The 22,388-nt window shown below is 43.5% G+C and overlaps 2 protein-coding genes across 2 annotated transcripts in view; both read right to left on the bottom strand.

Moving 5' to 3' along the window:
* Positions 1 to 2,996, bottom strand: part of LOC149435830 (guanylate-binding protein 1-like) — a 113,725-nt gene extending 110,729 nt beyond the window's left edge. The window contains exon 1 of the mRNA XM_089662379.1: positions 1,428 to 2,996. The gene's annotated coding sequence lies outside the window, so the exon portion shown is untranslated. The remainder of the gene's footprint in view (positions 1 to 1,427) is intronic.
* Positions 2,997 to 10,527: 7,531 nt separating this feature from the next.
* On the bottom strand, positions 10,528 to 21,604 carry LOC149435829 (uncharacterized). The gene is made up of 3 exons (XM_089662372.1): positions 21,310 to 21,604; positions 15,739 to 15,795; positions 10,528 to 11,182 (listed from the first exon to the last, which is right to left on the bottom strand). The coding sequence occupies exons 1-3, from the start codon at positions 21,593 to 21,595 to the stop codon at positions 10,695 to 10,697; spliced, it is 831 nt and encodes a 276-aa protein (XP_089518498.1). The 5' UTR covers positions 21,596 to 21,604; the 3' UTR covers positions 10,528 to 10,694.
* Between the last annotated feature and the right edge of the window lie 784 nt (positions 21,605 to 22,388).

Here is a 22,388-nt window from a genome sequence, read left to right as displayed (position 1 = left end):
CACCTGCGTTTAGCCCCTATGCTCACCCCCCCTTCTCCCCCAGCAAGTGCAGTGTCAGTAGGTCACTGTCACTTGATACATTACACACAAAACCGCAGTGTTGGCAGAATCAGGCCTGATCGCTGGTAGCAATTGCCGGTAAATTTTGATGACTATGCAGCAGAGTGCCAGTACTAGTGCCGCGCTACCTTTTGGTGAACTGGTGAGCACCAGAAGCCTAGTACATCCTGGTCTTTCACATACCTCTTAGATTGTAAGCTCCAAGGGGCAGGGCCCTCCTATCCCTCTTGTATTGAACTGTATTGTCTCCCATTATATTGTAAAGCGCTGAGCAAACTGTTGGCGTTATATCCTGTATAATAATAGTAATAATACCAGCACTGCAGTATGACTTGGTGACGTGGCGAGTCCCATAAGTGCAGTACAAGCTGGTGCGGTGGAGAGCACAAGTATTGTCCCACAACCACCAAGAATTTGCACACAGGCCTGTAGAGCCCCTAGTATCCTTCCGGATGTGCTTGCAAATCCCAATTGGCAGCCCACAAATTCTGCAGCACCCGTACTTCCCCCATCCACTGCCCAACCCGGAATTCAGGTGGAAACAGTAAATTTAACTACTCACCTTGATTTTTTGGAGCTGTTTTTCACGGAAGATCTTTATGAATTGATTGTGGATCAAAGCATTTTATATGCACAACATTTTATCGCCACCAACCTAAATTCAAACCTTGCCAGACCAATCACATGGAAACCCATTACGGTTTCTGAATTTAAATTTTTTTTTTGGACCTAACCCTCAACATGGGCATTACTAAAAAACATTAATTGCAGTTGTATTGGTCCACAGACCCAATTCATCATATGCCCGTGTTCTCTGCTGCCATTATACATTTGTACAATCTTGGAATGTGGCATGTAGCAAAGTGTGACCTAATGTGTGCCCACCATTAGAAGTGGGTGGTGTGGCAGGCGCAGCACCCTTTGGTGCCTAGTGCGCTGTGGCATTAGAAAAATTATGCAATTGCTGTTTCTTTGTTTGATTAGACTGACTTTACTCTGTAATTCCTCCAATGCCGCTCTATGGATGCAGTAGGTTTAAAGAGCACACCGAATACTTTAGTTAACTTCTTTAATAACTTCAATCTTCTTCATATAACAGCTTACAATGGCTTATTTCTTTCATATTACAATGATTTAATTTGCATTACATTGGGTTGATTCAATAGCTTATCTCGATAGGTTCATTAGATTCGTTAGCTTATGTTGTTAGATTAATTCGTTAAATTCGTAAATTCGATAGGTTCGATTATGATTACTCTACAGTGACTTGATTCGGTGGAACTACAAGTAAACACACACAACAGTTTTTAGACACAGATCTACCTGCACTGTTAAACAACAGAGGAACACACAAGTGCATTAAATACCTATTTGGCCTTCTCTGCCTCCATGGAGCTTCTCTGATTGGAACTTTGCCTGTTTCCTACTCTGTCTGGTGAGCATGTGTCTCTAGAACAATCTAACAGGGAGTTTTACACAGGCATAAATGTGAAACTGGCTGGGATTGGTTAAGGCTCTGTACAGTGTGAGGCTGGCTGTGATTGGCTCACCTATATACTAACTCTTAAAGGCATATTTTCCTTTTCTGCTTCTGCTAACACAATGAATATATAAATGTCATATAACAATCAAAGACATAAATTACAGCAATGATTCTGCTTTTGGCTTTAACATATACACATATACACTGTACTGAGGTTATTGGCAGGTTTGGTATACACATATATGTGAACCATATTAACAACCTAGGACTGGTCTTAGCTGGCCAGCTACAGGCGGATGCAGGGCGGTATATTCTAATGGTGGGCATACCACACACTTTTTCTGGCAGAGATTTCTTCTCTTTTTTTCATTCAGTCCACAGGCTACATACAAAAAAAGAAGAACATAACATATACAGTAATACCTCGGTTTATGAATGCCTCTGTTAACGTAATTTTCGGTTTACGAATGAAAATCCATTGAAAATAATGACTCGGTTTACAAATTTTTTATTAATTTTTTTCATAATACGAAGTTTATGTCAGTGCTGATTTTTAAATGCAATTGCCGTCTTTTTTTTTTTCATCACTAAAGCTCACAACATTAGCTGTCAGTTTCCCCAGAGCTAAAGGATACTTTGTATCTTTTAAGAAACTGAAAGGAAACATTGTTTCTTTTAACTTGGGGAAATAAACTAAAATAAACTTTTTCTCTTTTAGCTGGAGGGAAAGTGACTGCTGAATTTCTGAAGTACTGCATAGTGAAAAAAAACCAAAAACAAAACGGTAATTACATTTAAAAACTGGCACCTGACAGCTGAGTGAATTTTTTTTTTAATTGCCAGCAATTCTTTTACTTTCAGCTGTCAGTGGGGAACTCCGCTGACAGCTGAAACATTAACACATGTTTGTCACTACTAAAATACCACATGAGTTAATAAAATAACTCATGTGGTATTTGTAACGGAACCGGTACCCGACCGCATTTGGGTATATTCCGTTATACCACAGCTTCCCCTGTCCGAACACCATCCACGGACCACACCCTTGAAATCCCTCAGGAAATAGACAGCACCCAGCTCTTCTTAAAACAGGAAGCCAACTTTGTTTATTTTAACACAAAACACAGGATATATACAGAGGGCGGGGAAACACAACCAGGGACAGGAAACACATCATCAGCCCGCCCCATCAGTGGGAGGCTGCAGGAAACACCTCATCACCCCTCCCCATCCAACCAAGACACAGAACAATGGGATGAAGCAAATGGCATAGAACAATAGGCAACCACATGGCAGGGACAATACAGGGACACATGCATCCCATAATAGTTGGCTGGACAGGAAGACACAGCACAATGGGGGGTAGCACATGGAAAAACAAACAATGGACAGCCATGTGGAGGAGAACAAAGGAACACACACTATACACAATACTGGGACATTCACATTTACACCCTGTACCCCTTAACAGGCACAGGGTGGGTTAAATATAATGAGGGGGACATGAGCTGACCCAGCGGTCCCCCCTCCCCCAAAAGTCACTCCCGTCACATATCTCCCCTTTCAGCAGCAGAGTAATGCAGGAGTAGATGTACTCTGAAATTACTCTGAACCTCCAGTCTCTCAATGCCAGCACCCGCACAGTACCCCATGCAAATTGTCCCACACCAAGCGTTACTCACCCAGCCAACCTCTGCCTCTCCCGTCGAATATACCCGCTGCTGGGGAGAAGTACAGACTGGTCCTTCTCCCTGAAGTCCTCTCAGCCACTGGGGAGAAGACAGGGTGGCTGGGCCGGCTCCATTATGCGGTCCCCGAGGTATCCAGGTGGTGGCTGTAGTTGCTAGGCAGAGGCACGCGGCGCTCTGCCCTGTTGCCAGCACTTCTGCTGGGGACCCCACATCTGCTCCGGCTAACCGTAGGGGAGGGAGGCTGGCTTCCTCCCCTTCCAGACTGTGGATCTGCTGCTGGGATGGAATTCCGCTGTCACTGTCCCCCTGGTGCACAGATCCTGGCTTGGGAGGGAAAACAGTTTCCTCCACTCTGGCTGACTGTGGGAGAGAGAGGACAACAACCTCCTCTCCCTTTTCACCCTGGGCCTCTGAAACTACCACAGGTGTGGGGCAGAGGTTCTGGACCCTCTGTCCGGTTGTCAGCGCTTCAGCTGGCGGCTCCCCGGCTGGTTCCTCCTCAGAAAAAAAAGTCAATCAAATCCCCAGCCTCTGGAACTGGTGTTTGTGGATCGGGGCTCACCATTTCCTGTTTGTGGAACTCAGGAGACGTTACCAGTGCTGGGCAGAGTTCAGTACTGTTTGGCCCTGTTGCCAGGTCTACTGCTGGTTCTTCCTCAGCTGAGAAGTCTATCAGATCCCCAGTCTCTGAAATTTCCACTGCTGATTCTTGGGCATGCTGCCGAACATGTCCTAGCAGCTGCCTGTATGCCCTTTCCAGATGCAGTTCTTTCATCAGCAGATATTGCAGATCTGGCTCAAGCTCTGGGACCCCTCTGAGACTGAACATAGCCTCTCTGCCTTCCCGCAACTCCTCCAGAGTAGGTTCTCCTCTATCACCAAACACAAAAAGATCTGTAAGGCTCTCCCACAGCAATCCAGGCCCACCAAAGTCAAGTCCCTCCGGATAGCACTCTGTTGACACCCCTAAATATTCCTGCTCTGCGTACCACTGCAGAGCCCGATATCTATTGTCCAGTTCTATCTCCTGCTGGACCAGCCTGTCCAACTCAGCCACCCATTGCTCCTGGGGTTGCTCTCCCAGGAATGGCATCCGTGACTTCCGATGGTCCCTGGCCCATTCCCCTGGGGTTGGATAGCACTTGCCTTTGTCCATACCAGCAGCCTGGATGGCCCCTCTTCAAAGCACCTCCCAAATCCGCTGCCTGAGCTCCAGGTACTGATCCGTAGACGCAGTCCTGGGGTATGTTGCAAGGACGATCTGCAGCAGCCCTGGGAACTCTGATGCCAGGTCCATAGCTCCACTGGGGTGACTGACGTCTTTTCCTGCTCTTGAATCCCGGTGGTGGTTTGGATGTGTTTACAGATTGGAAGCACAATCCCACCGCTTGCCACCAATGTAACGGAACCGGAACCCAACCACTCTTGGGTATATTCCATTATACCGCAGCTTCCCCCGTCCGAACACCATCCACTGACCACACCCTTGAAATCCCTCAGGAAATAGACAGCACCCAGCTCTTCTTAAAACAGGAAGCCAACTTCATTTATTTTAACACAGGATATATACAGAGGGCGGGGAAACACAACCAGGAACAGGGAATACATCATCAGCCCGCCCCATCAGTGGGAGGCTGCAGGAAACACCTCATCACCCCTCCCCATCCAACCAAGACACAGAACAATGGGATGAAGCAAATGGCATAGAACAATAGGCAACCACATGGCAGGGACAATACAGGGACACATGCATCCCATAATAGTTGGCTGGACAGGAAGACACAGCACAATGGGGGTAGCACATGGCAAACAAACAATGGACAGCCATATGGCCGAGAACAAAGGAACACACACTATAAACAATATTGGGACATTCACATTTACACCCTGTATTCCTTAACAGGCACAGGGTGGGTTAAACATAATGAGGGCGACATGAGCTGACCAAGCGGTCCCCCCACCCCCAAAAGTCACTCCCGTCACAGTATTTTAGTAGCGTTTACTGTTTTTCTGACTTTCGGAATGGATTAATTGGTTTTCAATGCATTCTTTTGGGAAACAGTGCTTTGGTTTATGAATTGTTCGCTATATGAAATGTCCTGCAGAACTAATTAAATTGTAAACCGAGGTACTGGTACATCACTGGACTTTGAATGGTTATACCAGGATGATGCCTATAGCTGCAGGCATCATCCTGTTACTGTTTTTTTCAGCCGGAAATGGGCTTTCATGAAAAAACAATCCTAGTGGCTAATTAGCTGCAGGACTGCTTTTAAAAGCAGCTGGAGATGATGCCCCCCTCCCTCACTGCCTTCCACGGCCTTCTCGGGCAGTCCCGAGCCATAGGGGGAACCTGAGAATGCAGCCGGTGTTTCTGCCAGCTGACCATAGAGCTAAATGGAGACCAGAATGGTGCCAATCATCTCTATAGCCCAATAAATTGGAAGCTACGAGCATTTCATCACTTCAGTTTCACAGGATATAAACAGCGCCATTTGTAAATTGGGAAAGCATCTGATCACACCGATTTTGGTTTAATTAGATAATGTAAGGGCAGAGGAGATATCTAGAGTCTGATAGACCCCAGATTTCTCAAAAAAGAATATAGCGGTTGCAGCATGCATGTGAGGTATCGCCGTGAGCGTCAGATCAAGGGCAGTAATTCTAACACTAGACCTCCTCTGTAAATATAAAATAGTAGCTTGTAAAGGCTTTTAAAACGTTGCCTATGGATATTAAAAACATATGCAGATTGTCGCCATTGCACGGGGCATGCGCAGTTTTAAAGCATGTCATGTTTGGTATCGATTTACTCGGCATACCATCACCTTTATATTTTACCAAATAATTGGCCAATATTTTGTGTTTATGTGCATTAAAAGTAATAAAAGTGTATTTATTTTAAAAAAAAATGCATTTGAAAAATCGCTGCGCGAATATTATGTGACATAAAAAATTTCAGTACCCACCATTTTATTCACTAGGGTGTTTGCTTTAAAAAAATATATAATGTTTGGGGGTTTACATTAATTTCCTAGCAAAAAATACTGATTTTTTTCATGTGAACAAAAAGTGTCAGAAACGGCTTGATCTTCAGGTGGTTAGAAGAGTGAATGACATGTGGCATAAACTTCTAATGCTGGGCATAAAATGCCCCCACCCCCGAAAATGACCCCTTTTTGGAAAGTAGACACCCCAAACTATTTGCTAAGAGGCATTTTGAATCAACAGAAGAATTTGTTTTTTTACCACAAGTTTTTGGAAAATGACAAACAAAAATTTTTTTTTTTACACAAAATTATCACTTAAATTATTTAAGGCTCACACAAGCCATGGGTATATGTGGAATTACTCCCCAAAATACATTCTGCTACTTCTCCTGAGTATGGGGGTACCACATGTAAGAGACATTTTGGCAGTCTAGCCAAGTACAGGACCCCAAAATCCAATAAGCACCTTCAGTTTGTCATTTTCCAGAAACCTGTGGAAAAAAAATAAATCTTCCATGGATTCAATATGCCTCTCAGCAGATAGCTTAGGGTGTCTACTTTCTGAAAACGGGTCATTTGAGGGTGTTTGTACTATCCTGGTATTTTAGCACCTCAAGAAATGTGATGAGCAGTCAGAAAGTAAAAGCTGTGTAAATTGCAGTATCTATACCATAGTTTGTAGACGCTATAACTTTCACACAAAGCAATCAATATACACTTAATGCAAGTTTTTTAACCAAAAACATGTAACAGAATACATTTTGGCCTACATTTATGACGAAGTTTTAGTTTTTTGGGATATTTTTTATGACAGAAATGAGAAAATACTGTTTTTTTTAAAAAAATGTTTTTTCTCAAAATTTGTTTGTTTATAGCGCCAAAAAAAAAGCGCACAGGTGATCAAATACCACCAAAAGAAAGCTCTATTTGTGTGAAAAAAGGACATAAATTTCATTTATGTACCATATTGCATGACCGCACAATTAAAACTGTCAGTTAAACTAGTTCAGCGCTGTATAGTAAAAAAAATGGCATAAATTCCATTATCTACACCATAGTTTGTAGACGCTATAACTTTCACACAAAGCAATCAATATACACTTGTTGGGATTTTTTTTTACCAAAAACATGTAACTAACTTTGAGTTTACTATATATTTTTTATAGCCGAAAGTAAAAAATATTGTTTTTCTTCAAAATTTTCGGTATTTTTTTGTTTATAGCGCAAAAAATAAAAAGCGCACAGGTGATAAAATACCATCAAAAGAAAGCTCTATTTGTGTGAAAAAAAGGACGTAAATTTCGTTTGGGTGCAGCACTGCATGACCGCGCAATTATCAGTGGAATTAGTGCAGCGCCGAGTAGCAAAAAGAGGCGTGGTCATTAACCTCTTGCCGTCCGCCTGCTGTTTATAAACGGCAGGGCGGTGGCAGTCCAGGGTCGGGTTGCCGTCCATAAACGGCACCCGCCTTTTCTAGCTGTGCGCGCTCCCTGGGAGCGCGCACCACCGCGATCCGGTGCCCGCTGTGTCCTCCGGACACAGTGAAACACCGATCGTCAGACGGGACCTCTGTACGAGGTCCCGATCATGTGATCACTGATTCGCCAATCAGTGATCACATGCAAAGTAGTAAGCAAGATGTCACTTGTGACATCATTGCTTACTACGTGTGAAATCTGTGAATGATCACAGAGGTCACATGGTACAAGGCTATTCACAACAGCCTTGTACCATGTGACAAGCTGTGACCAATCACAGCTCACTCAGTAATTCACAATGACTGCAGGAATGCAGACAGAGAGAAAGAGAAATGATTGCTTTTACATCCTATATGGGTGTAAAAGCAATCAGTGTAAAAAAAAAAAAAAAAAATCTTCATCACCCTCCACAAGTAGTACAGTGTCACCATGGTGGCAGTGTACTGCTAGGGTGACAGTATGTAAAAAAATAAAATAAAATAAAAAATAATAATATAAAAAAAATAAAACAAAATGTAAAAAAAAAGGTTTAAAAATTATAATTTTTGGTTATAAACTAATTTGGATTTTTTTTTTACTAAAAAAAATAACGGAATAAATTTTGGCTAAGATTTATGATGAAATATTATTTATTTGCAAAATTTTATTTAAAAAAACACTTTTTTTCAAAATTTTTGAACTTTTTCATTTACATAGTAAAAAAAATAAAAATCCCAGCGGTGAATAAATACCACCAAAATAAAGCTTTATCTGTCTCAAAAAAATGGTAAAAAATTCATATGGGTACAGTATGACCGCGCAATTGTCATTCAAAGTGTGATAGCGCTGAAAGCTAAAAATTGCCCTGGACAGGAAGGGGGTAAAAGTGTCCGGACAGGAAGTGGTTAAGGGGGGTAAATCCTCAGGAGGGCAAGTGGTTAATAAAGGACTTGTCAAAGACTGTCTCCGGTCTTGTTTTACACTACACTTTTTTTTGTGCATGATTAGCAGAACCCATGCACCGCATACTCATTCACATAGGGGGTGGGGCTGGGATCTGGGGGCCCTCTTGTTAAAGGAGGCTTCCAGATTCCGATAAGCCCCCTGCCTGCAGACCTCAACAACCATGGGCCAGGGTTGTGGGGAAAAGCCCCCCTGCCCCAAAGCACCCCCCCATCTTGAGTGCATGTAACCTGGTATGGTTCAGAGGGGGGTGCTCGCTTGTCCCCCCCCTTCCTTGACCTGCCAGGCTGCATGCTTGGATAAGGGTCTGGTATGGACCCCCAAGCCTTTTTTTTTTAATTTTGGTGAAGGGGGGGTCTCAATACCAATACCAGACCCACAGGGTTTGTTTTAGATAGGGGGGAACCCCGCACGTTTTTTTTTTTTAATTATCGGACAATTACGACAAATATTTTTACATTCAGGTGTCCCACTGACAGCTGAAATGTATATGAATGTCTCACTACTAAAATACCACATTACTTCATCATGGAACTCATGCCGGATTTTAGTAACTGAGTAGGATCTCACCGCATACTCAGAGGCGCCAAGATACTGCTCAGTAAAATGTCCCTGTTCGAAGTTCACGGTCCAACTTTCGGTAAGTTTGAATGTTCGAGCGCAAACAGAACAGGGAGGTGTTCAGCCCATCACTACTGAGAAGTCTTTACCTCGTTTACAGAACTAGAGCTGAATAAAGATTTGCTCCACGTAAAAGTTTCAGCACAGAACACATTAATGCATATTTCTAGGGTGTAACAAAGGTATAGCGAGCGCTACAAGTAGGTTAATGTAAGCAGCTGAAACACCAAACAAAGGTAACCAAAAAACCTTTCAGTAATCAATAAAGGGAGAAGGATAGGTGCAGCGCTTTGAATCAGAGTGCAAAAAGAATGCTCTAAAGGTATATATGTATATATATATATATATATAAATATAGGTACAATAATAAACAGTGCGCTAATCAATAGAAGTGTTTAAAGCACACACACAGTCCACATCCCAAATCAATGGTTGTAGGAAGGGTGAAGAGAATCCTAGGAGCGAATAGAGTGCGCACTCACCAGAAGTGCGTATAAAATACGCATGTAGAGAGATATACTCTTCAGAATGTCTCTGGCATCCAGGCTCTGGTCAGATCGCACTCCACACCATCCTCTTTGGCACCGCGAAGAGCAGTAACCCGAATTCACCAAATGGTAAGGGCGTCAAAGATACTCCTTAGTCCAAAAAAGACACTGTGGGAGATGGTGCTCTCAGGGAGAGCCCATAAAATGTTGGCCACATATAGTGGCTAGATGTCCATGAGCTGTAGCCCCTCTGACGCGTTTCGTGCAATGCACATTTTCAAAGGGCGCAGGGCTGCGATGCACGTTTTCAAAGGGGGCTACAGCTCATGGACATCTAGCCACTATATGTGGCCAACATTTTATGGGCTCTCCCTGAGAGCACCATCTCCCACAGTGTCTTTTTTGGACTAAGGAGTATCTTTGACGCCCTTACCATTTGGTGAATCCGGGTTACTGCTCTTCGCGGTGCCAAAGAGGATGGTGTGGAGTGCGATCTGACCAGAGCCTGGATGCCAGAGACATTCTGAAGAGTATATCTCTCTACATGCGTATTTTATACGCACTTCTGGTGAGTGCGCACTCTATTCGCTCCTAGGATTCTCTTCACCCTTCCTACAACCATTGATTTGGGATGTGGACTGTGTGTGTGCTTTAAACACTTCTATTGATTAGCGCACTGTTTATTATTGTACCTATATTTATATATATATATATACATATATACCTTTAGAGCATTCTTTTTGCACTCTGATTCAAAGCGCTGCACCTATCCTTCTCCCTTTAATGCATATTTCTAGTTTTGCAGAGGTGAGAGCAAAGCCACAGTCGTTCAGCCCATCACTATTAGAAACCAAAAATAAAACATTTTCTAACTGGAATGCATTCAGTAATTGTAAAAACTTAACACAATGTAAAAATGTGTTCTGACATCTAAAAAACGATCAAAACTGTCGTGGCCATCCAGTCTTAGGGGGAGTTTTCAGGAGGCAATTCAATTTATTTCTTATTTCTGTTTTGTCCTTCGGTTTCAATTCTCCAAATTCATTTCTGACGTTGTTCATTATAGCAACCAGCAGGTTTTCTGGAATAGCCCTGTGACCTCCATAGCCTTCAAAATTTACCTTTTGTGCTGCCCATTTCTTACATTTCTCAAATGGCACAAAATGTTTGAACAAAAGAAGGGCATATCTATATGGTTTGCCCTGGTGCTCCTCCTTCATATGGGTAATATTGCACTTGGTCAGTTGCTTTAGTGACATGTCAGGCAGAGGTTTTCCTCTTGGCATTATATGGCTCCCCATTTTTAGAGATTTTTTTGCAGTTCCCTGCATTTGTCTAGCTGGGTGTCCATTTTGGTGTCCCAAGTGATCATAGCGTCGAGAACGGTTATGCAGTACGTGATTTGTTCTGTCTCTCAATGGGGTTGATTCTGAAGACAAAGAAAATACAATTGTTTGTGTAATTAATTTTTTCTATTGTCATTTTGTTATAAAACACAGTGATATTTATTCTTTGGCTTCCAGAGTCAGTCTAAAGGGGTTAGCAACAGTTTCCCTATGATGGTAACATACATTTTTCTGCATGTTTTGTTCTGTGACTTATCAAGTCTTATCCCGGGTTCCAACATATGCTGTGCGGTATATCGCATGTGATTCGCACAGGAACCGCACCGCATTTCTGTGCAAATCAAATGCGATTTGTATGCGGTGTGATCAGAGTCATACATTTTGTATGGCTCTATTTGCACCGTATCCGCACCAAAAAGGTGCAGGACCCTTTTTTTGGTCTGCACTAGAATCAGATCGCACGGGTATTCACACCTATGCGATCCGATTCTGCACATTTTGCGGACAGATTTTGGGCTGTTGTTAACTTAACATACACACCCGCAGGGGTTCGCATGAACGGGGTGCGATTCTGATGCGGTTTTCATCAGAAAACGCTGCAAACTCCGCACTACATCAGTGTGAACCTGGGCTTAGATGTAACTCACATTTTTGGGTGTTTTTTTTGTGTGTGCACTTCCATTGAGGTCAATGGGGCCAAAAAAGCCTCATTTTGCTTTAAAATATTCACTTTTTGAGCTTCAGGTGTTGAGCTACAGGCAACTGAATGCTCAAATATGAACAGTGACAACTTAAAAGCATGAGATTTTGGCTGTAGAACATTTTAGGGATTTGAGCTTGGAGTTTCAAAATACCTAGGTGTGAATGGGGGCTGAAAGCATATGTCAAGCCAAAAATGTTTTATTTAATTTTGGATGGAGTGGAGAAGGATTAGAAATTCTGTCTGGTTTTTACCACTATCCATTTCTTGTGGGGTTTTAATGCGCATTCCCTATGTGTGGTCGGTGAGTGCGCATTCCTGTCATTCCCCTTTCACTAGCTTTTATGGATTATCTACAGCTGTGTTAGTACTCGGTTGGTACCACATATGAATTGACATACTGCACAAACTTTTTTGAGCAAACTTTTAGTTTGATGTTTTTCCATTTAGTGCTGCAATTTATATTTACTATTTGTAATAAGTTATACCTTCAGAAAACAAAAATATATATACAAGGTGTGAAATTTTAAATTCCCAGAATACCTGCAGTGAAGCACTGTGGTGGTGATTAGGTGGGTGTGGTCACACACCTATTCACACTTGAGTGGACTCAGGAGGTCTTGATCCCTCTATAGAGACCCTATCTAGTGAATGCAGGGTCCGGGGGGAGTGGATATAGTGAATGCGGGGTCCGGGGAGAGCGGATATAGTGAATGCAGGGTCCAGGGAGACCAGATATAGGGAATGCGGGGTCCGGGGAGACCAGATATAGTGAATGCAGGGTCCAGGGAGAGCGGATATAGTGCATGCGGGGTACGGGGAGAGCGGATATAGTGAATGCAGGGTCCGGGGGGAGTGGATATAGTGAATGCAGGGTCCAGGGAGAGAGGATATAGTGAATGCAGGGTCCGGGGGGAGTGGATATAGTGAATGCGGGGTCCGGGGGGAGTGGATATAGTGAATGCGGGGTCCGGGGAGAGCGGATATAGTGAATGCGGGGTCCGGGGAGAGCGGGTATAGTGAATGCGGGGTCCGGGAGAACGGATATAGTGAATGCGGGGTCCGAGGAGACCAGATATAGTGAATGCGGGGTCCGGGGAGAGCGAATATAGTGAATGCAGAGCCCGGGGAGAGCGGATATAGTGAATGCGGGGTCCGGGAGAACGGATATAGTGAATGTGGGGTCCGGGGAGAGCGGATATAGTGAATGCGGGGTCTGGGGAGAGCGGATATAGTGAATGCGGGGTCTGGGGAGAGCGGATATAATGAATGCAGGGTCCGGGGAGAGCGGATATAGTGAATGCGGGGTCCGGGGAGAGCGGATATAGTGAATGCAGAGCCCGGGGAGAGCGGATATAGTGAATGCGGGGTCCGGGAGAACGGATATAGTGAATGTGGGGTCCGGGGAGAGCGGATATAGTGAATGCGGGGTCTGGGGAGAGCGGATATAGTGAATGCGGGGTCTGGGGAGAGCGGATATAATGAATGCAGGGTCCGGGGAGAGCGGATATAGTGAATGCGGGGTCCGGGGAGAGCGGATATAGTGAATGCGGGGTCTGGGGAGAGGGGATATAGTGAATGCAGGGTCCAGGGAGAGCAGATATAGTGAATGCAGGGTCCAGGGAGAGCAGATATAGTGAATGCGGGGTCCAGGGAGAGCGGATATAGTGAATGCAGGGTCTGGGGAGAGCAGATATAGTGAATGCAGGGTCCGGGGAGAGTGGATATAGTGAATGCGGGGTCCGGGGAGACCGGATATAGTGAATGTGGGGTCTGGGAGAACGGATATAGTGAATGCGGGGTCCGGGGAGAGCGGATATAGTGAATGCGGGGTCCGGGGAGAGCGGATATAGTGAATGCAGGGTCTGGGGAGAGCAGATATAGTGAATGCGGGGTCCGGGGAGACCGGATATAGTGAATGTGGGGTCTGGGAGAACGGATATAGTGAATGCGGGGTCCGGGGAGAGCGGATATAGTGAATGCGGGGTCCGGGGAGAGCGGATATAGTGAATGCAGGGTCCTGGGAGAGCGGATATAGTGAATGCAGGGTCTGGGGAAAGCGGATATAGTGAATGCGGGGTCTGGGGAGAGCGGATATAGTGAATGCGGGGTCTGGGGAGAGCGGGTATAGTGAATGCGGGGTCTGGGGAGAGCGGATATTGTGAATGCGGGGTCCAGGGAGAGCGGATATAGTGAATGCGGGATCCGGGGAGAGCGGATATAGTGAATGCGGGATCCGGGGAGAGCGGATATAGTGAATGCGGGATCCGGGGAGAGCGGATATAGTGAATGCGGGATCCGGGGAGAGCGGATATAGTGAATGCGGGGTCCGGGGAGACCAGATATAGTGAATGCGGGGTCCGGTTTTACCTATGCAAAGCAAGTTCTGCCATCATTTCCCCTACACAAAATCTAGTCCTCCTCTCAGTTGTCTAGTCGCTTCGGGCTTGCGTCCTTAACATCTGGTGGTAACAATGGGATATTAGAGAGTGCATGCTGTTGTACAGCTGTTACTCTTGTCTGGCCTAGGAAATATAGGGATCTTGAGACCTCCTGCCAGTGTGTTGGTTGATCTCAAAGGATTTGTGATGTATGGTGATAGCTTATATGTCAGCCAGCCTCCCTCATCCCTGGACCCCTGGCATCCCTATCCTTGACACACTGTTTGGGTTTTTGATGCAGCATAGGCAAAGCTCACTACAGGGAGTTGGGAGAATACTTTATTTGCATTAGATCAACAAGTATTTCATTACCTTCTGCCCGGGTTCACACTGATGCAGTGCGGTATATCGCATGTGATTCGCACAGTAACCGCATCGCATTCCCTGCAGATCAGATGTGATTTGTGTGCGGTGCGATTGGAGTCGTACATGTTATATGGCTCAAATCGCACCGCATCCGCACCAAAAAAATGCAGGACCGTTCTTTTGTCCACACCAGCAATCCGATTCTGCACGTCACACCGCATTTTGTGAACCGATTTTGCATTGCTGTTAACATACACACCTGCAGTGGTCCGCATGAACGGGGTGCGATTTTCTGTGAACCAAGGCTCAAATTTTTTACAACAATAAAACATGGTAAATGTGTGTGTATTGGTGACATATAATGCATATGTTTTCACTTTTTTTTGCACTAACTGACCTAAACTTTAACCATCTTACTACCATGTCATTGTATCATTGTAGATAAAATGGTCAAATGTGGTAAATTTTGAGGGTTGGACTTTCCTGGCATTTTACTTTGATGTCTTATAATATAAAATAAGGGGATATAGGTTTTTTTTAATGTTTTCCCTATATAGTAAAAATAGAAAAAAAAAACACTGGTTATGAAATACCACCAAAAAAATTCACTGTCTCAGAAAATTATATAAAATGAAAGCAGAACTAGAGGCAAAACTTTTTTTTTACTGTGATAGATACTGATGCCTGTCAGGTTATTTGTGCTACCTGTGTCCTATTGAGGAGATCTCCCTTCACTTCCTGTCCCATGGCCAAAACAGGAAGTGAAAGGAAATCCCTGCAAAATGAGAGAATCCCTTGGGGACCAGAACTAGTCTCCCCATTGGAAAATGTACCCTCTGTTCCTGTTCTGAGTGCAGCTCAAATTTTTTTATTTTATTTTATTTTAAATTTTTGGTGATAATGGTAACCTGGACAAATAGAGAGGGTGAATCTCATTATCATGGCACAGACAGCAATTAAAAAAAAAAAACCTTACTGATGTTCTAATCCCTCTCAATGCTGTCCAAAACAAAAAAACAAAAAAAAAAGTTGTATGTTATACTTTCATTTGCGTGAAATATTGCATGACCGAGTGTCAATAAACTATCATGGTGTTGGGAATTGAACAATAGCCAGGTAATGAATACAAGCTGGTGCTCAGTTAGCTAAACAATCGTATTGTTTATGTGACACCGCGACAACCTTCAATTACCTATGTAATATGTACTTCTATTTCCTGGATTCTCCGTTGTATTGATTGTTGCTCCAGCTGCATTAGGAAAAAAGGACAGAAAGATGGATTATATTTACCAATTCATTTTTATATATTCACCGAACAGCCAAAAGCCACCGAACGGCAGCTGAAAGCAGGTGGGATATACTGTAATAGGCAGCAAATTAACATGTTGCCCCTGAAGTTGATGCGTTGAAAGTAGAAATAAATGGGCAAGTGTAAGGATTTGAGCAACTTTGACAAGGACCAAATTGTAATGGCTTAAAAACTGGATCAAAGCAACTTCAAAACTACAGCTCTTTCCACATGGAAGAAAAATATATTTGAAATATATTTTAAAATTATTCTTCCCAAATATATTGACATATATTTGAAATACTACAATTTTGGCCGTATTCAATATATTTCAAAATATATTTCAATTACAATATATATATATATATGGTAGCTTGAGGAATGCCAAAAGTGTGTGCTAGTTGCTAGATTGCTCCCCAGCCCTTAAAGTGGACCAAATTGCATATTATTATTATTATTATACAGTATTTATAAAGCGCCAATAGTTCGCTCAGCGCTGTACATTACAGAGGGGGACAGAACATGTGACAGAACAATACCAATACAATGCAAAACATGAGGGGATCGAGGGCCCTGCTCTTTCGAGCTTACAATCTAGGAGGGAGGGGATGGTGGCACAGGAGGAGAAAGCTGTGGGGGATGGAGTGGTAGGAAGAGTGGAGGAGGTCGGCAAGTTAGCAGGGGGTGGGGTAGGTTTCCCTGAAGAGATGGGTTTTCAGGGTGCGCCTAAAGGAGAGGAGAGTAGGTGATAATCTGATGGGTTGGGGCAGGGAGTTCCAGAGGATGGGTGACACCCTGGAGAAGTCCTGGAGGCGGGCATGGGAGGAGGAGACCAGGGAACTAGAGAGAAGGAGGTCTTGTGAGGAGCGGAGTGTGCGTGCTGGGCGGTACTTGGATTAGGTCAGTGATGTAGTTCGGGGCAGTATGGTGGACGGCTTTGTACGTCAGAGTTAGGATTTTGAATTTGATCCGTTGTGCAATCGGAAGCCAGTGGAGGGATTGGTAGAGGGGGGTGGAGGACACTGAGTGGAGGCCAGTGGAGGGATTGGCAGAGGGGGGTGGAGGACACTGAGTGGAGGCCAGTGGAGGGATTGGCAGAGGGGGGTGGAGGACACTGAGTGGAGGCCAGTGGAGGGATTGGCAGAGGGGGGTGGCGGATACAGAGCGGTTGGAAAGGTGAATGAGTCTGGCAGCCGTATTCAGGATGGACTGAAGCGGGGATAGCCAGCGGCGAGGCAGGCCAGTGAGGAGGGAGTTGCAGTAGTCGAGTCGTGATACGATGAGGGAGTGGATGAGCTGTTTAGTGGTTTCTGGGGTTAGGAACGTGCGGATTTTGGCGATGTTGCGGAGGTGGAGTCTGCATGTTGCGGAGGTGGAGTCTGCATGTTGCGGAGGTGGAGTCTGCACGAGTTTGTTAAAGATTGGACTTGGGGCTGGAAGGATAGGTTGGAGTCCAGAATGACACCAAGTACTCTGGCCTGCAGGGCGGGTTTGATGATAGCGTTGTTGGATGTGACGGAGAAGTCAATGGGGGGTGGTGTCCGGGCTGGGGGGAAGACAAGAAACTCGGTTTAAAAGATTTGTATCTGCTCATGTGTGGCCAGCCAGCTAGATCTGGGTAAAGCCTCCTTCTAGAGGTAGCCAGAGGTACTGCAGGCTGTGACAACTGTATTACAGTTGCTGGGAGGGTATGTGGACTTTTGGAAGGCTGTTTATAAAGAGCACTGGATAAACCTTGCATGGCAAGTGCATGTTTTGAATACCTGTTCAGATTACATGCAATCAGTGTGGCTCTGTACCTTTTGGTCCCTGTGAATTATAAATTTTCAGAGGAAGGGGAGGATGGATAATGACAGGAAGGAAGGGATTGGAAGAAGCAGATTTGGGGAGGGGGGGGCAGGATCTTTGTAGGAAAGCATTCAGAGTTAGAGTGTAAACTCTCAGGTTTTTTTTCTATTGCTATGGGGGCACACCTATGGGCTCAATCTGAAGGCATGCCTCCTGTGTCCATAGACACACACAGCGCAGTTCGGCTCCCATGTTACGGGATTTGACTGACAGTGGTGGGAGCCAAAGCCATCCCAGTCTTACAGCCTCAGCAAAGCCTGTAAAACTGGGATGTGAGAGGAGAAAGCAACCACAGATGGGCACAGTGCTGGAATAAGTGAGGACTCAGGTAAGTACAGTATAAGGGGGTGATACTTTTACATAAACATTTTTACCCTAATAAAAGGAATGCATTGAAGTAAAAAATGTTTAGGCTGTAGAAACACTTAAAGATTCAACTGAGATTAGCTTGCCTTCTCAGGTATGGTATGGTATCATTGTGCAGAGCCATCTTAGCAGCATCATGGGCCCCTAGGCAAAGTAATGCACTGGGGGCCCCTACCAGCCTTCCCCAATTTACACACCTACTCTCAAGAATTAAAGTATAAATAGTTGATAGAGTTAAAATATATTTATTAGTACTTTCAATCAGCCATCCCAGGACAGCTTAGTAAAAAGTGTGACTGTCCCAGCAAATCCGGGACAGTTGGCAAGTATAATGCAATGTATGATTATCCATGCACCTGAGGCCCCTGTGTGCATTAAGACAGCCCTTTCTCTGTGGCAGATGGTCCTGTGAAGATTATTAGTTGGTTTGGTATAAGATGACCTTTAAAGACTTTGATCACAATTATTAGGTTACATACTTTGCTTATATTTATGGTTTACATGGATGTTATTTGGCTTTGTATTTAATAAATTGCCTGCTGTGGCCATAAAAATCCAGCTATGGTATGATGTCAGGTCAGTTTAATTGGTAGAGGTGGATTTTGGTTGGCCCAGGCCACCCGGGGACATACTGTATACAATAGCCTTGTCAATATTTCATTATGTGTTTACCTTACACAACAGGTGTGTGGGGGTTGTATATCAGCATTGTGTTATCGGTTTCAGTATATCAAGGTGTAATGTAAATTTACAGCACAGGATGGGGCACTATATCTATTGGATATCATGCAGATATACAAAGTTGATTCGTGGTGGAACGGGGCAGGATGCCCAGGAGACCATGGATGTCCGGGAGTTGGGGTTGACTCATTTTGCCCGCTATTTAACACCGCATCAGAACACATGGGAGTCTGACATCTTACCTGTGGTGATCAGGATGGTGTTCATGACCACAAGAAATAGGTATGTTTGCTTTATCGGGCATTTGTTTCTGGTACTTGCTATGGTTTGATTTTTGTGGACTGGCTGGCTATATATGTGTTTAACACATGACTGGTGTGATTTTTCACATGTAGGCTCAGTCTGCTAAAATTCATGTGTCTGTTGGGACATTAAAGGTTCCTGACTGAATCTGTAAGCTCTCGACTCTTTACAGGTAGCTTATACTTTGTTTTGACACTTTATTAACTTTGACGTCCCTCATATGTATACATAGATCATTTTGATACCAGCAGTCTTTTATAGCTGTAACATTTTACATTCCCTCATAGATTTTGCTTGGTTTTTGTGCCTATTGGGGAACAATGTCACCTCCTCTATGCAGTGCTCCTAGTGTCTCCGGACCAGATTAATTAGACACCATTCCTTAATGTGGTATTTTCATCTACTACACTCCATGCTTATTGCCAAGCCTTGTAAGACTAGTCTGCTGGATTCAACTGAGTCCTCCCTTCCCTGGGTGTACCCAGTGGGATCCACAATTGTAAGTTGAATCCTTTGTTGGTATTACATATACACTATATTGCTAAAAGTATTGTCCCCGCCCTCCAAATCATGTGATTCAGGTGTTCCAATCCCCTTCATGGCCACAGGTGTATACAATCAAGCCCCTAGGCATGCAGACTGCTTCTACAAACATTGGTGAAAGAATGGGTCGCTCTCAGGAGCTCAGTGACTCCAAGCGTGGTCCCGTGATAGGTGGTCACCTGTGCAATAAGTCCATCCGTGACATTTCCTGGCTACTAAATATTCCACGCTCAACTGTTAGTGGTATTATAACAAAGTGGAAGCAACTGGGAACAACAGCCACTCAGCCACCAAGTGGTAGGCCACGTCACATGACAGGGCGGGGTCAGCACATGCTGAAGCGCACAGTGCGCAGAAGTCGCCAACTGTCTGCAGAGTCAGTAGCTAAAGACCTCCAAACTTGGTGTGGCCTTCAGATGAGCACAACAACAGTGCGTAGAGAGCTTCATGGAATGGGTTTCCATGGCCGAGCAGCTGCATCCAAGCCTTCCATCACCAAGTGCAATGCAAAGCCTTGGATGCCGTGGTGTAAAGCACGCGGCCACTGGACTCTAGAGCAGTGGAGATGTGTTCTCTGGAGTGACCAATCACGCTTCTCTGTCTGGCAATCTGATGGATGTGTTTGGGTTTGGCAGCTGTCAGGAGAACAGTACTTGCCTGACTGCATTGTGCCAAGTGTAAAGTTTGGTGGAGGGGGGATTATGGTGTGGGGGTGTTTTTCAGGGGTTGGGCTTGGCCCCCTAGTTCCAGTGAAGGGAACTCTTAAGGCGTCAGCATACCAAGACATTTTGGACAATTTCTTGCTCCCAACTTTGTGGGAAGAGTTTGGGGATGGCCCCTTCCTGGTCCAACATGACTGCTCACCAGTGCTCAAGGCAAGGTCCATAAAGACATAGAGGAGCCAGTTTGGGGTGGAGGAACGTGACTGGCCTGCACAGAGTCCTGACCTCAACCCCATCGAACACCTTTGGGATGAATTCGAGCGGAGACTGCGAGCCAGGCCTCCTCCCCCGATATCAGTGCCTGACCTGACAAATGTGCTTCTGGAAGAATGTTCCAACCTTCCCATAGACACCCTCCTAAACCTTGTGGATGGCCTTCCCAGAAGAGTTGAAGCTGTTATAGGTGCAAAGGGCGGGGCCAACTCAATATTGAACTCTATGGACTAAGACTGGGAGGCCGGCAGCCCAATACTTTTGCCAATATAGTGTATGTATGCTTTGTACTATGTGTGATAAGCTAGAGATATTATTTTTCTTTTTTGCTTTTAAAAGTCATATTGATTGCACCTCTTGAACCCCTGAAGAAGCCAGAGTGCGAAACGCATCAGTTTCTGCACCACCTTCCTGATACACATATGTACAGATTCTTATGGTCCATGTAATACTATATGGGGGGGGGGCCTCAAGAGGGGTCCTGCATTATACATATAAGGTTTGTATTTTAGATTATTTTTTGGGGGGAGAGTTCCATCCCCGCTAATTTTTAATATGAAATTTTGTAGTTAATAGTTAATATGAAAGTTTTTACATATAAATATGCATCTGACTTATTATGAAGAAAGGTATTAGCACAAATAAAATCCAACTCTCTTCTTCTTTCCTGTTAACTCAGATATGATTATTAAAAGATTAGGAGGACCTATCCTGGGACAATATAGAAAAAAAATCTGGGTTGAAGGAGGGTGAAGGGGTGTTTTCCACTCTCTTATAAAGTAACAGTACTATTCCTTACCTCTCGTAATTTCATCTTGAAGGTCCAGACTTCCTTGGTTTTCATTTATTTCTTTCAGGAGTTTCACAATTATGCTACATGCATTATCAACAGTGTAATGGCGACATATAACATCCACCAATTCTTCTGCAGTCTTTTTTTCAATATTCTTCGAAGTAATTTTTTTAAATCCTTCCACCTCGGTCTCTTTAAGTTTTCTCTTGAATGCCTCTAATGAGGTTTCTTCAAGGTCTTGTAGAGCTCTCTCCAAAATACCTTTATATATTCCATTCATGGCATTGGACATGCAGAAATGTTACTGATACTAATAAGGGAAATAACAATGCACATTAGAACATTTAAAGTTGAACTCCATAATAGTGATAAAATATATCCAAACAGATCTGTTCCATTAGTAAAATAAAAAGGATTATTTTATTTATTTTTAGATCGAATTCAAATTCTAATTCATTTGAAATTCGAATTTTGACGGTTACATTCTATTTCATTCTATTCTAATGTTTTTTTTATTTTATTAATTCAAATTTGAATTTATTCGATTTGAAATTTGAATTTCGGAAGAACAACTATCTGTTGTTTTTTGATTTATATTTTTTAATTTCTATTTGAATTTATTCTATTCAAAATTCAAATTTCAGCAGACAGTTATATTCTATTTTATTCTATTCTACTGTTTTATCTAATCTCTTATTCTATTTTCTTATTTTTTTATCCTTTTCTATTCTTTTTTAATCTATTCAAATTTATTGTATTCGAAATTTGAATTTTGGAAGACGGTTATATTGCTTTTTCTATTCTATTTGTTTTTTGTTTTTGTTTTTGTTTTTTATTTTATTTAGGTCCTGCATGCATATGTAAATGGTGATCACACCACACATGTGAGGTATCACCGGGAACTTCAGAGCAAGAATAATAATCCTTTTTATTTTTTTTTTTAATTCAAATATTTATTGATTTTTCATATTTATAAGTACATATATAATAAAAGGGATAGGAAAAAAGAAAATAACAATACATTTCATCAACATTCTCATATCATATATAACATTCTTAATCCTATCACCTTCTATTTCCCCCTA

This window comes from Staurois parvus, unplaced genomic scaffold, assembly GCF_062004578.1.
Source record: "Staurois parvus isolate SC_StPar_1 unplaced genomic scaffold, SC_StPar_1.0 ptg001462l, whole genome shotgun sequence".
NCBI lineage: Eukaryota > Metazoa > Chordata > Amphibia > Anura > Ranidae > Staurois > Staurois parvus.
This window is presented reverse-complemented; position numbering and strand designations above follow the sequence as displayed.